This window comes from Phodopus roborovskii, unplaced genomic scaffold (genome assembly GCF_943737965.1).
Source record: "Phodopus roborovskii unplaced genomic scaffold, PHOROB, whole genome shotgun sequence".
NCBI lineage: Eukaryota > Metazoa > Chordata > Mammalia > Rodentia > Cricetidae > Phodopus > Phodopus roborovskii.
Window position 1 is genome coordinate 51,687 of NW_026125215.1, and position 15,535 is coordinate 67,221.

At 42.3% G+C, this 15,535-nt stretch overlaps 2 protein-coding genes across 2 annotated transcripts in view; both read left to right on the plus strand.

Moving 5' to 3' along the window:
* LOC127227007 (carboxylesterase 1C-like) overlaps positions 1-8,216 on the plus strand; it is a 29,465-nt gene extending 21,249 nt beyond the window's left edge. Inside the window, exons 12-14 of the mRNA XM_051191229.1 lie at positions 4,874-5,005; positions 7,507-7,579; positions 7,859-8,216. Coding sequence (XP_051047186.1) covers positions 4,874-5,005; positions 7,507-7,579; positions 7,859-8,030 — 377 coding nt within the window. The 3' untranslated portion in view covers positions 8,031-8,216. The remainder of the gene's footprint in view (positions 1-4,873; positions 5,006-7,506; positions 7,580-7,858) is intronic.
* A 2,387-nt stretch (positions 8,217-10,603) lies between these two features.
* The window catches only part of LOC127227015 (liver carboxylesterase 1-like), a 29,337-nt gene continuing 24,405 nt past the window's right edge, over positions 10,604-15,535 (plus strand). Inside the window, 2 exon segments of the mRNA XM_051191240.1 lie at positions 10,604-10,709; positions 15,331-15,535. Of these exon segments, the coding sequence (XP_051047197.1) occupies positions 10,604-10,709; positions 15,331-15,535 (311 nt within the window).

The following is a 15,535-nucleotide window of genomic DNA, read 5'->3' on the forward strand; positions in this document are numbered from 1 at the left end:
GCCATATTTTGTAGGTCTTTGAAAGGTTTGAAGAATGCCTATCCATTTCAAATACATCTCTATATATTTAGAAAACCTAACTCACCTAACTATATGTTTTGACTATTATAGGTTAACTATCTATAATCTGTACTAAATTATACATTACATTTCTAAATGAACTCTATAAACACAATACCTAAACAAGAGGAGAAATATGTGTACCACAAAATTGACCCTAAATTTGTATCAATAAATAAAAATCCATTCCAAAGCAAAGTATTCATCTCTATACCATAATTCCCTTTTTACCTTTAAAGAGATTGGTTGTGGTCATTAACCATTTGTAACCAAACCCATATAAATGAAACTGAACATTTATATTTGGGAATTTGAGCAGTGTACTTTCCAAACTGCTTCCTGCTGGTAGGGGGCACTGTCATGGGGATCCTAAGAAGATGCAGAAATCCTGGCTGTAGTGGTCTGCAAGGCTGCCTTGTCCCAGCTGTTTTGAATGTTGGATCGCCTGGGGCGCTGTTTCAGGAGGTCTGGCTTTATCGAACCATGTTAGTCTGAAAGGAATCCATAGCTTTTCATTTTCTGTGGAAACAAAAATAGAAATTCTTTTCCCCAGTAACTTGTCCTTAGACTTAAATTTTGAAGTCAATGCATTTTTAAAATATATAAATTGGATTAATTTATCAGCATTGATAATCAAGTGTACTTCCTTAGCAATTGAGCAATTTAAAGACAATGCCAACATATATAGTATCCAGAATCTTTTGTACTTTCCATCTTTACATGGCTTTTTTATTAACTCTATTTTTCATTACTCTATTTCATCTACTTTTATTTTATTTTATTTATTTTATTTTTTATTTTATTTTATTTTATTTTATTTTTTGAGACAGGGTTTCTCTGTGTAACTTTAGCTGCCATGGAATTCATTCCGTACACCAGGTTTACTTTAAAATTACAGAGATCCATTTGACTCCGCCTCCCGAGTGCTGGAAATAAAGGCATGTGCCACCAATGCCCCAGCTACTCTCCCCAGCTGCTCAAATATACCACTGAATTGTTAGCAATGATTCTTAAAAGCCGTACTGCTTTTTGCCATTTATGATGATTCAGGAAACCTCCCATAAAAGAGCCGTGTTTGTCTCTAACAAAACAGAGCCCAACCAAGAAAAATGCTGCTACCAAGAAGCCTTGCTTGTCTCTGTTCTTTTGTTTATAAAACCCCTTTTAAGCTTTTGTCAAGTTTTAAGTGAAAGTTTTCGGGTCCACATTATGGCGCCATTTTGTTATGAGCAGGTTTTCCTGCCAGCCTGGTCCACAGCTGTGCCAGCACCAAATAACAAACAGAGATGCTGTATTAGATATAAAGCTGTTGGCCTGTCACTAGCATTACTTATTGGCTAGCTCTGTCTTACATATTAACCCATTTCTATTAATCTAAGTATTTCTACACAGTTTTATCTTACTGGAGAGATGGTCCAGAGTTGTTCTTCCTCAAATCTCTGCATGTTGAATCTCCTCCTACCTCTCCCTGAAACCTCCTTGTCTCCTAGTCCCACTTGCTTTCCTATTGGCCAACAGTGCTTTATTCATTAACCAATAAGAGAAACATATTTAGAGAATGTCATCTCCCATCATCTCTCTCTCTCTTTCTGTCTGTCTTTCTCTCTCTCCCTCTCCTGTCTCTCTGTTTCTTTGTCTTCCTCCTGATACTTTAATAATTTTTATCTGTTTATGTACTCTGCATTAAATCTGTATATATTCCATTGGAGAATTGACTTCTCATCAATACAAAGTGTCTTATTTTTTTATATACTTTTTTTACTTAAACTCTATTTGTGAGTTAACTATAATCCTCTTTTTCACCTCTGGTTCCTATGTGTGCATAATATCTAATTTCCCTTCACAGTCAGTCTGTGTAGGTCTTAAAAAGTTTGTAGGGGGTTGTTTTAAGACTGTAGAATCTCAGATCTTAAAAGAAAAATTCAGTCACTACATACACCCTTACTGGAGAATGTATATTGAAGGAAATTAGTGACAGACAAGGACTTGCTAATGCCATTCACTTGCTGTATTTTCTGATGGTTTTGTAAACACTCTCAGCCTCACTCTCATGTCCCCTTCCAGGTGATTGGATGGTATTGTACTTACATGCTTTTAGTCCTTTATTTTTATTGCGTGTTTTGCTAAGAAATTTCACATTGTGGCTACCATGAGAACCACTTATAGGGATGCCCTATGCCTATGAAACTTACTTTAAGTTGTTAACAACATAACTTTGATCTCATATAACAACTAACATTTTATTTATATTTGACATTTTTATTTTTAAAAAATACTATTTTTATAGTATGTGTGTGGGTTTATTTGCCTGTATTTGTCTGTACACCATGAGCACATGGTGCCCACAAAGGCCAGAAGAGGGCATCGGTCCCTGGACCTTGAGTAAAAGGCTGCTATGTGGATGTTGGGATGTGAACACAGGACCTCTGTAAAATCATTCAGTTCTCTTAACCACTGAGGCATCTCTGCAGCCCCACTTTTTGCATTTTTGGGTGCCAGAATTAATGTCATTTTAGTTGTTAGCAGTGTTTTTGTACAGAGCTTAGTACTATATAGGATAAAATCCCCTACCTATTACAATTACAGTCTTACAGTCCGAGTGCCCTGATTATGGCTTCACAAGTTTACATCACTGACTTCCAAGTTGTTAATTAGCATATTTAGCTTTCAATCTTAAGGACTCTAGCAAATTCTCACAAGGCAGCTGCAGAGACAATGAGCTCCATGAGCTTCTTTGGGGGATTTGTCATTTCTCCCTTGTTTCTGAAAGACATCTTAGTACACTGCTCTAGCTGGTGGCTATTGAATGAATCCATCTGCTCTCCCCTGCCTGCAGGATTTCTTCAATGGCACCACACATCTTTATATGAGTTATCTCTTGATGCTCCTAAGTATTTCCTTTGTCTTTGATAGTTGATGGTTTGATTGTTTTCATCTAGTTGCAATTGACTGGAGTTCTCTTCACCTCCTGAACTCTGACCCCATATTAGGAGCGTGTTTACCAGAACTTTTTGAAATGGGCTTTGTGCCCATTGTTCTCCTTAGCTACTCTCACCATGTCTAGTCTGTTAATGGTACCCCATTGTCTCTATTTTCTTGGTTGTTCTTACTATTGCCTAAATGTATGTTCTACTTACATTCAAGATAAGTAATTACAGGAATTTTATCAATGTTCATGGTTTATGGACACAGTTCTAAAAATACCTTGAGAGCATACTGACTAAAATATGCCCTTTCATTCACGAAAGTTCTTTGTTGCATAATTGCAGTCTGGGTTCTTTGATAAAGTGAGTGTCAGAGCAAGTCCAAACACTTCTTTAACACATTCTGTGCTCCAGCTTTCTTCTGTATCTGTGGTAAATCCAACAAAAAGCAATGTAGGGGAAGAAAGGATTTATTTGCCTTCTAATTCCACATCCCACTGCATCTTTAAGGGAAGGCAAAGCTAGAACTCAGATGGGAATATGTAGCAGAGATGATAGAGGTGGAGTTTGCTGGCTTTCTTGCTCATGTTTAGTTGCCTTTCTTACATAGCTCAGGATCACCTGCCTAAGGATTGTGCTGCCCATAATAGGCTGGAGCAATTAATAGTGCAATTAATAATCAAGAAAAACTCCCCACAGACCTGCTCACAAGACAATGTAATCTGGGCCATTGCTCAATTGAGATTCTCTTCTAAAGTGACTTTGGGCTATGTCAAGTTGATCATTGTAGCCAACATGTACATGCTTGACCCATGGACTTTAGAGGCAAAGAAAGTTTACTTTTAAGGGTGCAGGGATGGAGCCTGTGAGAGATGATTAAATAAATCACTCTTCATATTCATGTTAGAGTAACATATTAAATAATAATTTTGTGGACAGATATATATGTTACAAAATACTGATACCAGTGTTTTAAAATAACATGCACAATATTATCCCAATTTCAAATAAATAAAAGTCATATGAGCCAAAATGTGGAGAGGCTTTCCCTGAGTGATTTAGGTATGAGTGCTGGGCTTAATCCTTTTCCTTCATGAAGAACCTTTGCATAATTTATCTACTAGATTAATTTGTGGTTTTACACTTCCCCTCTCTGTCACTCTTATGTGGATATTTATATCCTACAAGGACCACTGGATAGTGACAGACTCCCCAGTCTGGTGGCTCAAGCAAGTGAGTGGTATCCATGAAAAGTCAGATGGCCCAACATGAAAAAGGGTCTCTTCTTTAGGCTTGAAATAGGCATCTTTGCTGGTGAGAGAAGATGGTAGAGAAGATGGGAAAGAGTGTGCCTATTTCTCCACTTTAATATCTTAAGAACTTAACTCTTCCATGTCAAGCAGGAAACAAGGTAATGAGGGTGACTGAAGTATAAACCTCAAGTTTAGTGCTTTCCTTAAACCCAAAAGCAGATTTCTGTCTTTGTATACATTTGTATGGGATTACATTAAATACCCCTCCTATTCAAACAAACAACTTGGATTTGCATGGTTCTACTAAATGATTGAGGAAAACACTGGGGATGCACAAAAGCAGACTGACTGGGTGCTAATTTTTCCCAGAGTGAGCAGGAACTGTGTATTGTCACTGAACACACCCAAGTATTCACTGCCTGAATTACATCCTCTCATTCTGCATTCTATCAACACCTGGCTCAGATCCCAGGTCTACTTCAAACATCTGGGCAAACCCAAAGCCATCGCTGGGCATTTCAGAAGCTGCCTCTGTCCTGCAGTAGTAACCAGCAGTTTTCTCAGGGCTGGAGACCTCATTGCTACCCAGGCATCCCTCTGCTAACATGAATTGTGCATGAACCCATGTCTCCTCAGATGCCGGAGTTCCTACCTACATGTATGAATTTCAATATCGTCCAAGCTTCGTATCTGAAAAGAGACCCAAGGCAGTGATAGGAGACCATGGTGATGAAATCTTCTCTGTGTTTGGGGCTCCATTTTTAAAAGGTATTGGCTCTATATTGTGTGTGTGATCTGGGAGTCTGGAGGAGTGGGTCCTATTCTTGTTTGAGGGGCTTTCAGCAAGTTTCTCCTTCTCTCCTGATGCTAGTTTCCCGGCACTCTATAACAGAGCTGAGCTACAGTAGGCAGTCTCCAACCTTTCTCTTATTCCAACACACATAAAGATGGCTTATGTGAGTGGATACCAGACATAAAGATAATGATGCCCAGCCTACAATCCATAACCCCAGAGAAGTTTGAACCCTCTCTCAGACACAGATAGAAGCAGATTCAGAAATCCACAACTAAACAGTGAGCCAAGCTCCTGGAGTACAATTGAAGTGAGGGAGGAGTGATAATATGAACAAAAGAGTCAAGACCATGATGGGGAAAGCCACAGAATCATCTGACCTGAGCTATTGAGAGATCACTGACTCGTGTCTGACAAATGGAGAACCTGCATAAGAACAAACTAGACTCCCTTAATATAGGTGACAGTGATGTGACTCTCGGACAATATATAAGGCCTGGCAGTAGGTCTAAGATATAACACTAATACACAAACTGACTTAGTTGAGCCATTTTATGTGGACAGATACCTTGCTCAGGCTAGATACAGGGGTGTGGTAGGTAGAGAGGTGTCTTAAGGGGTCCTGCCTCAACAAGATGATGGGACAGACTTAGTAGACTTCCTAGGGGAGGCTTTACCCTCTCTGTGGAGCAAATGGGAGGAGAGGGGGAGTAGGAGGAAAGGAGGAAGGGGGAACTTGGATTGGAATGTAAGAAAATTTAATTTTTAAAAAATAGATGGCTTATGTGACCCACAAGGCCCTGATCTAGGACTAGAATACCACTATCTGATTTCCCTCAAAACAACCTCTACTAAAATGTCTGACTGTGGGTCTCTACATTGGTTCCCATCTTTAAGAGGAAATTTCTTTGATGGTGGCTGAGCAAGGTATTGCTATATGAATTTAGAACAATGTCATTAGGAGTCATCTTATTGCTACCTTTTAAAACATTGTTATTTATTTATTTATTTATTTATTTATTTATTTATTTATTGCAGCAGTAGTATTTGTCTTTGCCTTAGGTCTCTGGGCTATCTGGTCTTAGCTTCTTGGTCATTCGAACAATGGCAGGTATGGGTTTTATCTCCTTGGAGAGAGCCATATGTAAAATCAAATATTGGTTACTTACTTTCATAAGTTTTATGGCAACTTGCAGGCAAGACACCATTGTAGATCAAAGGGTTTGTGGCTAGCTTGTTTACATTGCTCCTTTGGGAATATGCAGAGTACCTTCCTTACCAAAGACAGTAGAATGTAGGGGTAGTTTCTATGTGGGCACCTGCTCCACTTATCCAGGTTCAATGTGTTTGTAGGCGATGTCTTTAGCAATGGAACATTCATCAGTATGTGGAGAGCAACCTCTTGTCTTGGCAACAGCATGGGTTATTTAGGGTTTCCCATGGGACCTCTGGCCAATATCTCAATTAGATGTAACCCAATCTTAGTACTAAAAGCTTCATTAAGTGACAAGAGATGGCCAGATAGGGGCTTGTCTCCCCACTTGTCAGCAGTTTCATTTAGATTGACTTCATATATGTATATAGTTTAGGTACCTTCACTGTATTAGGTTTCCATACAACCCCTCAAATGGCCCCTGACTTAGCTGTCTCCCCCTATATTTCCTTCCTTGTCCCCATCCCCCTCTTTCCTCCCTTTCTTCACTTGAGGCTCTTAGTCCAGTCCCTCCCTGCATCCTTCCATAACTATCTACATTATTTCCCTTTCCTAGGGAGATAGGTGCCATTTTCCCAGGGAATCTGATATATTTATTAACATATTTAAAGTGTGTGTGTGTGTGTGTGTGTGTGTTTGTGTGTGTGTGTGTGTGTGTGTGTGTATGCAAATGCTATGGAAATCAGAGAACAATTCATGGGAATAGTTCCCTAATTTCTCCTGTGAGTCCCAGTAATACAACACAAATTATCCTGTTTGGTGGCAAGTGCCTTGACCCACAGAACCATCTCTCCAGTCCCATTACATGATATTTAAAGAAAGCCTTTCACAGATGTTACCAGTGCAATATCTCTCCACGCTTGCATAGGTTCACAAACCAACTGCAAGCCTCTTCCTCCTGGGTGTTTGGTATCTTTTAGAGCCTGTGGATAATACTGTGTCAGAGTGACTGAGAAAAGACCCAGATGCACCTCTCCAAGACAGAGGACAATCTGGAATATGACATTCTGACCCTGAGCAAGGAGGGAAAGGCAGATGGACATGGACTCAAAGGCAGCTGGCTCTGGCTCATGGCACACACATTCCCACTTCTGAGTCATATATCAGTCTCTCCCCCTGAATGTACACAGGAACCAAGCAGAATCTTCACACTGAGTAGTTGAAGAGTAAGCACTTAGTTCCACTTTCCAACAAACTCCCAAATGATGCTGCATCTGGTCCACACTTTGAGTAACAAAACCATTTTTTCTACCTTCCACACAGGGGGCGCCTCAGAAGAGGAGACCAACCTCAGCAAGATGGTGATGAAATACTGGGCTAACTTTGCTAGGAATGGGTAAGGCTCATGGCAAATGTAGAAAGGGTGGATAGGGTATGGTTGGGCAAACATTTTGGAGAGGGTTACTTCTAAAGTCAGAGTGACCAGTTTGGGAGACTATAGTGCTCTATCACAGGAGTTTTCTAGAAACCATGGGCTGTCTCAAAGAGAGGAAAGCTCTCTGTTGGTGGAGGTTGATTGCCTTTCAACTTAGATTAGCCAGTGATGCATTCAAACTACAGAGGAATGGTGGGCCACGTAGCAATCTTGAGGAATTCTAATTGATTATGTTCCCAGGAACCCCAATGGGAAGGGGCTGCCACACTGGCCAGAGTATGACCAGAAGGAAGGGTACCTGCAGATTGGAGCCACCACCAAGCAAGCCCAGAGACTGAAAGGGGAGGAAGTTGCTTTCTGGACTGAACTCCTAGCTAAGAAGCCACCTCATATAGAACACACTGAGCTATGAATGGGAGTCTCTGCCAGCTTCAGGACCAGAGGAACCAAGATGAGGCTGTTCTACAAAAGATGTTGTTCCCAAAAGATGGCCCTTACAGAAGAAACTGCAGAACTGAATAGTGGGGGAAGGATGGGGCATAGGAGGGGGAATATTTGTACCTCAACTTGGAAAATAAATGTTCTTTTGGAAGTCAAATCATGAGCTGTGTCTTGGTCAGCAGATGAATCCACACTCGTTGAGGGTAGAAGGGAGAGGCAGTGAGATGATGACATAAAAAAGACTCCCTTTTGACCAAACCTGGCCCTCTGCATGTGGGTGACAGTTGCATGGCTTAGTCTGTTTGTCCAGGCCCTGGCAGTGGGGCCAGGATCTGTCCAGGGACAGATCCTGCATGAGCTGGCTTTTGGGGGCCCATTCCATGTGGTAGGATGCCTTGCTCAGACTTGATGGGGCAGGGAGGGGCTTGTTCCTGCCTCAACATGATGTGCCAGACTTTGTTGACTCCCGGTGGGAGGACTTGACCTTTCTGAGTAGATGGTGGTGAGGTGAGGGGAGGTGGGGGAGAGCTAGAGGAGGGGAGGCAGAAGGAACGGTGGTTGGTATGCAAAATGAACAGAAAATTTAAAATAAAAATAAAAAATAAATAAAGACACCCTTCTAAAGAAAGGTTTGGGGAATGGTTGCTGGAATCTGAAGATGGGATATGATTATTGCCTCATGATTTACCTCTAAGTCTGCAACATTGTCACACTGTGGTGCTAATGGCCGCTTATTGGCAAGTGTGAGAATATAAAACCCCTGATAACTATAAATTTAAGAAGGTGTCTGCATCTTGTCGTGAATCTTCTCCATGAGTATCTGCCAGCTGTTTGTGACTAATAATGATAGATAGCACATAGCAAGGCTATCTGCCAGGTGTTCATGAATAAGAATGATAGCACATAAGAAGGTTAGACCAAGCCTGTCTCTAAGGGTCCAGGCACATGACAGCACACAAACTCTTTTACATGAAGAAACAAAATCATACAACCTCTGCAGAAAAAGAATAGAATCCTCTCTTCCCAGAGCTCTGGTGAAGGCCAAGGAATGAGAGTAGTGATGACCTATGTCCCTTGATGGAGTATAGGAGTGGTTCTGGGTAACTGTATTAGTGATCTTTCTGTGCTGGGGAGAGGCGGGACTGCTGAGAAGCACCTCCATGACTGGGGACACAAGGTCTCCCTAAGGTTGGGATTGGATCAGAGCTAATTGTCCCCAGATATTGACACTGAGTCAGCAGTTACCAGGTACCATCTACCAGAAGTCCACTTGTAGTGGAAAGTGAAAGGATGAAGGGAGCCTCTCTGTCAGTGGCAGGTGAACAGGCTGAAGAACATACGGGAAAACGGGACAAAGTGGAAGAGAATACTTTATAGTAAAGTATGATTTTCAACTCATGTGATTGATGCTAAGCTGCTTGTCGATAGAACATGTAATATCTAAAAGTCTGGTATTGTTTATAAAATGCAATTGCTAAAGATTTTTTATAGTGCTGGGCATTCGTTTCTTTTTTCTTTTTCTTTTTTGACAAGAGGTCAGTGTTGGAAATAAAATGGAATTGTCATTCTTAACACAAGCTGACATGGAAAATGGAGCAAGAAACAAATGAACATTCAGAAAAATAAAGAGTAGAGTTCATTTCATGAGTAATTCCTCTAATTAAAGGAGCCTGGAACATATTAGATAACAAAGATCTTGAGAGTGGGATTTAAAAGGCAAAACCCAATTATGTACTATGTAATGTGTAGTCTGGTCCCACTTCCCGACCTTTGACTGCTGGTAGCTTTTAAACCCCACCCATCGTCTTCCCCTCTCGCCCCTTATCTGCAAAAGCTGATTAGAAAGCCCAGGACTTCCTCCCTTGGTGCCAGGGTAAGATCCCAGCCTCATAAGCTGGCATTGGCCCCACCCCAACCACATAAAAGTCCTAATCGGGAAAGCCTTGCCTTCCCGGTTGAAAGTTGTATCCTGTCCCTGACATCAAGGACCTCTACCCTGCATGTTAGAAGGCTGCTCAGTTCTCTGGGGGAGGGGAGGTGTGGTTAGGACTCACTCTCAGTGAAGACACACTGAAAGAGACAGAGATAGGTCAAAAGCAGGAGATAGGTAGTGAGGGAACACATGATGGCTACATGAACATCAGGTTAACAGATACCTAGAGGGGGGCATTAAAGAATAAAAATATCACCAAGACATGGCAGTCCTCAGTGTGTCCACATAGCAGTAGTGTCCCAGGACTCACATTCAATCTTTGCCCATCCCACATCCCACCCCACACACAAACAAACCAATCCCAAGAAAATTTGAGTACTGTTGTAAGTTTTAGAAATATTCAGGTCATGGAGGGAAGAGACCAGATAGACCAGGGTCAGCCATTGCAGGTGAGGGGAGCAGGCTTCCAGTGGAAGAATGAGGCAGCCCACAGGAGACCAACAGGAGGCAGTGTAATATGGCCCAGAGTTCCCCTGAGGAGGGGAAGCTGTGTGATGTAAGTACCTGTTCCCACCTACACAGAATCAAAGGATGTTTTGTGACCCTAGAGAATGAACCAAGACACTGTATGGAAAGCTGGGCAGCCCATGCTCACAGCCACTGTGTATTTCCCATTGACAGCCCTAGGAATCCTGAGTATAGTTCTCTATTTCACAGGTAACTTACTAGGTGCCCAGATCTAAATAACACTTACTATCCAATTATCTGTTTTCTTGATTATTTTAAATTTTTTTCTATCAGGTAACAGTTGAAGAATTGCTTTGGGGCTTTCACAAAACCCAGTGACCAGGTAAGAGTCCATTCTGTCTAGAATCTTCCTGAGTGGGACCTGGACGTCTTGGTTTTCAGGTGTTCTGACCCAAACTTCTTATTGAAGATCACTCATTGTCTGAAAAGAATACTATACATATTTCCAAGTTTTTAGGATCTGTCCAAATTACTGTTTTAATACCCTTGATGTAGAAGATGCACTTGAATGAACAACTTTTAAACGGTACTTTCATCTTTCAGTGTGATTTCAGGCATTCAGATTTTCAAGAGATGGGGTGTGGATCCAAGGTCAGGTCCCTCTTTCAGTCACTCCCAAATCCTGCAAGCACATGTCCCTAAAGAGCCTCCTCACTTCATCAAGCAACAACTTGTTATATTTTTCATCATTATAGACTTTTTTGTCCCTGGGAAAGCTCCCCCAACCTACATCAATTAAAGTCAAAGCTACACTCTCATTGACCTGAATATTTCCTATTGTCCAGCAGAGGGCAGCACAGGAAGGAAGGAAGGAACAGCTTTTCTCCAGGGATCCTGGGAGTCTGCAGCTGTGGCTGAGAAAGACAGACCTAGACAAGAAATGAAACCTTAACACAAAGACACGACAGAACTAAACTTTTGGTGTAGTGGTAAACACTTGTGGTATCAGCACTTAGAAGGTGGAGACAAGAGAATCAGAAGTTCAAGGCCATCCTCAGTTATGCAGGGAGTTCAAGACCAGCAGGAGACCCTGTCTCAAGAGAAAATGGAAAAAATAGAAACCAATACCAAATGTGTTGTCTGTTTTCTCTGGAACATATGGAAGAGGGGAAAGGTACAGACATCTCCAGACCTGAGGAGAAGTTTTTCCTTCCCAGCCTTTACATTTTATTTTAATTTTATTTTACTGTGGAGGGAAATACATTTTGGCAAATGCTTGAAGAATTATGGGTGAATAGGCAGGAGGATGATTATAGCAGGAGGCTGTGGAGAGACAGAGTTAGTTTAACATAGGAAAATTCATCCTAAACATGCTAAAAAAAGTAGTGAGTTTTCTAACTATAGAAGTAAGTAGATGGCCAAGCCACTTGGCAGGAACACAAAAAAGGTAATTAGGCACCAGACAGGGAACTGTATAAAATTTCAGTTCATTTGCAGGCCTGAGAACACAGAATTCTTTGACACACTAGGCCAGGGAAGTTGTAGACATGTGCTAAACTTCCAGGACAGCAGCTCTGGAGATCTGCATTGCTCTAAAATTTCCAGCTTTTCCTGAGGGTCTCAGAACAAAGCTGAGTCCTGCCTGAAGGAGCCTTTTGCTGTGCCTGCCTTTGAGAAGCTCTTGGTGGACTGAGGTTAGAGAGCCACAGGGGAGAGGCCTTATGTAAGAAGTTGTTGGACCAGTTTAATATCATCAGTAATCTGATAGTTGAGTCTGGAACCAATGATAAGAGTTTGCATTAAGGCTGGGCCTGGCCTGGATTGCCATCAGACCCCTGGGAATTCTGTGGAACAGTGAGAACGCCTTTCATCTCATATTAGACAACTGGATTGCACATGGATGGGCGTGGTCACAAGACCTCACTATCTCAGGGCAGGTATACAAAGCACCCCAGAAGAGCTTCGAGACCAATTCACAGGGCTCCAGAGAAGCTGGCCTTCCACCATGTGTTTCTTTGCTCTGGTCCTGGCATCCCTCAGCACATGCGTGGCTTTTGGTGAGTTCTTCTAAAATGCAAACACTGGGGCACATCTGAAGCTCCTTGGCCTAGGCTGAGATGGGTGAAGGTGGCTATGAAAGACTATATGACAGGTTCCATTCTGCGTCCCTGATCACCATCTGGATTTCAATGTGGACTCTGGGAATCAGAGCCCAGCAAGCTCCACCCATCACAGAGAACTCTCTTTCTCAACATGAGGAATTAGGGAAGCCCTGAGTTATCTCCTAGGTCTTACTCCAGCTCTGGTCAGATGTGGAGAGAGGCTCAGCAGAGTTTAAATAGCCTCATACCAGGAGTCTGGGTGTAGAACTAGAGGCTAGCTCAACTCTTCTGAGGCCTGTACCTTTGGGCAAGGTCCTTTAACTGTGCATGCTTGGTCATGAATCTGAACAACAGGAAAACAATAGTTTCCCTCACTGGGCTGTAGTGAGGATGAAATAGGTAGTTGTTTCTGTAGCACTGAGCATAGTGTCTGGGCTACTAGTACAAAAAAAATGGCTGGATTTAAAGAGGTGGTATTTTAAATGTGGTATATTAATAAAAACTTGAAATATGGTCAAGTCAGCATGTTAAGAGCCAATGGTTACCTACAGAAAAGATAATTTGTTCCTCAGTTCTTAAGAGTTGTTGGTGCTGAGCTTTATGCTGGGTGAGGGGATGAATAAGAGGTATCCCTTAGATGCAGGGGCCTGACCTTATAGGGGAAGGCATACACACACCTAGATTGGAGGGGCAACAGAAAGGAGCTACAAGGAGTTGGAAGAGGGAGTGAGGCCTTCAAATCACCATTGGGAGATGGGACTTATGGCATGGGGATTTGTAAATAGAGGAAGGTGGAAAGGGGTTACAGAAGTGAAGGAAAAGAGTTCAAGGTCAACTCAGATGCCAAAATGCAAACCCTGTCTGGGAAGGATAAATGGGCTATGAATACTGCTAAGTAAAGTTCATGGGTGGGGTCTGAAATGTACAGGTGCATGGTGGAAAGGATAGCAAATCCCTAGCTAAGGGACTGAGGTTTGCTTACTAGACAAGTAAATAGCAGGGACCATTCTGGGGTCAAGAATATTCTTCTAGTAGTTCTTAGCACAGTCACCCTGGTCAGGCTACTGTCTGTCCTGTGGGCTCCATTCTTGTGGAGAATACAATCCTTCTCCAGTTCCCTGCAGCTTCAGCCCTGTCTTGGTCCTACTTGGTGTGGCTCTATAAAGCTCGAGCATGACCCTCTGTCCCGATGCTGAAGACCTTTGCTACTCTTGACAGCCATGGATCATATGTTCTCCTGTGCAGCTTTGGGGTGAGGCAAATATCTCAGAGAAGCCCTCCCAGAACATGATTCTATTTTCTTATCCTCCAGTGTCCCCATACAGACAATTTGTCAACATTTGCACTCAAGTGTGTGGTCAGAATAAAATATTAATTCAAAATTAGTCTTACCAAAGAACAGCCAATGGCCCCAGAAATTTTTTACAAGAAACCAGGTAGCAAAGTAATAAAGTGGCCAATCCAAAACATGAAAACAGTCACAGCTGAGGACACCCACCAAAGTGGTAGCAGAAGGAAAAGCAAAGCACTGTAGATGTCCAGGGAGGGGCTGAAAGAGAACCCAGGCAGCATCTGAGCCAAAATCACTAGCTGTGGCCTGTGTTAGTCAGTGATGCTCTTCCAGACATGAAGTGGGTACAAGCCAGTAGTCAGTGTGGAAAATGGACAATTGGAATGGGAAATATAAAAATGAATGCAAAGGCTACAATTTATGTCAGATGGAATGTAAACATATGGAGTATTTACTGTGTGCCAGATGTGCATTCCAGCTGTTTTACATTACCTCCCAAAGATGTCTTGCTAAGTAAACACTAACATGACCATGTCACAGATGAGGAAATCAAGGGATTGGGAGAATCCTGAATGGACTTCCTGAAGATGGAATTGGGGTGAGGTCCCCAGGGTTTTCTGCTGGTTTTCTTCCAACACCAAAGGGACTGCTCCATTCCAGATGTGTTTGCTCTCATTCTGCCTTACATGCAATTTCAGACCTGCCACAGTGTCTCAGGGACAGAAAGGAGACAAAAATCTACACATGGTGAGATTTGCCTGGCTTTTGTGGCACAATTAGGTCTTAATGAGCCTTACTTTCTCAGCCCCTCAAATGGCATGAATGTTTGTTTCAGTCCTGAGCTGTCCTGCAGTCAGTATGAATTCTGTTTTCTGTATTTGAGGCTTTTAAACACAAAGCCTTGCAGATCTAGAGATGTTGTCACTCGCATAGTCCAACTAATCCAGAGCCTTATCCCAGTCACCTGCAGTACCAGGTTCCTGTAGCCTACCACCTATCTGACTTAATCACCCAGAGCTAGGCACCAGACAACTGAGGGCAGCCCGTAAGCTCCAAAGAGTGGTGTACACTAGCCTCCTCTACCCTTGCTTCTCTTCCTCCTTCTTTCTCACAGTCCCTCTGCCTCACCCTCCTCACTAATGTTCATTCCTTTCCTAGTCCATTCAGTGGTTAAGGAGCATAAGTACTAAGGGTCCACCTCTCATTGATCATCTCACCCAGCATCCAACACCAATGTCAACCATGTCACTGACTGAGCTACCTCCCAACCTCCATGGGATGGATACTTTCCTGGCCAAGTTCTAGTTTACCCCTTCTGATATCCCACTGAATGGGAAAGGATGGTTTTTCTCTGCCTGATTTTATATTAGAAACAATGCCTACATGACTATGGTATCTTATTTATTACCACATATCTAAAAGTATAATACAAGATATCCCTTCGGGCGCATTCTTATTTCTATTCCATGATCATCAGGACACCCATCCTCACCACCCGTGGTGGACACTGTTCATGGCAAAGTCCTGGGGAAATATGTCAGCTTAAAGGGATCCTCACAGCCTGTGGCCATCTTTCTTGGAGTCCCCTTTGCCAAGCCTCCTCTTGGATCCCTGAGGTTTGCTCCACCACAGCCTCCAGAGCCATGGAACTTCGTGAAGAATGCTACCTCCTACCCTCCTAT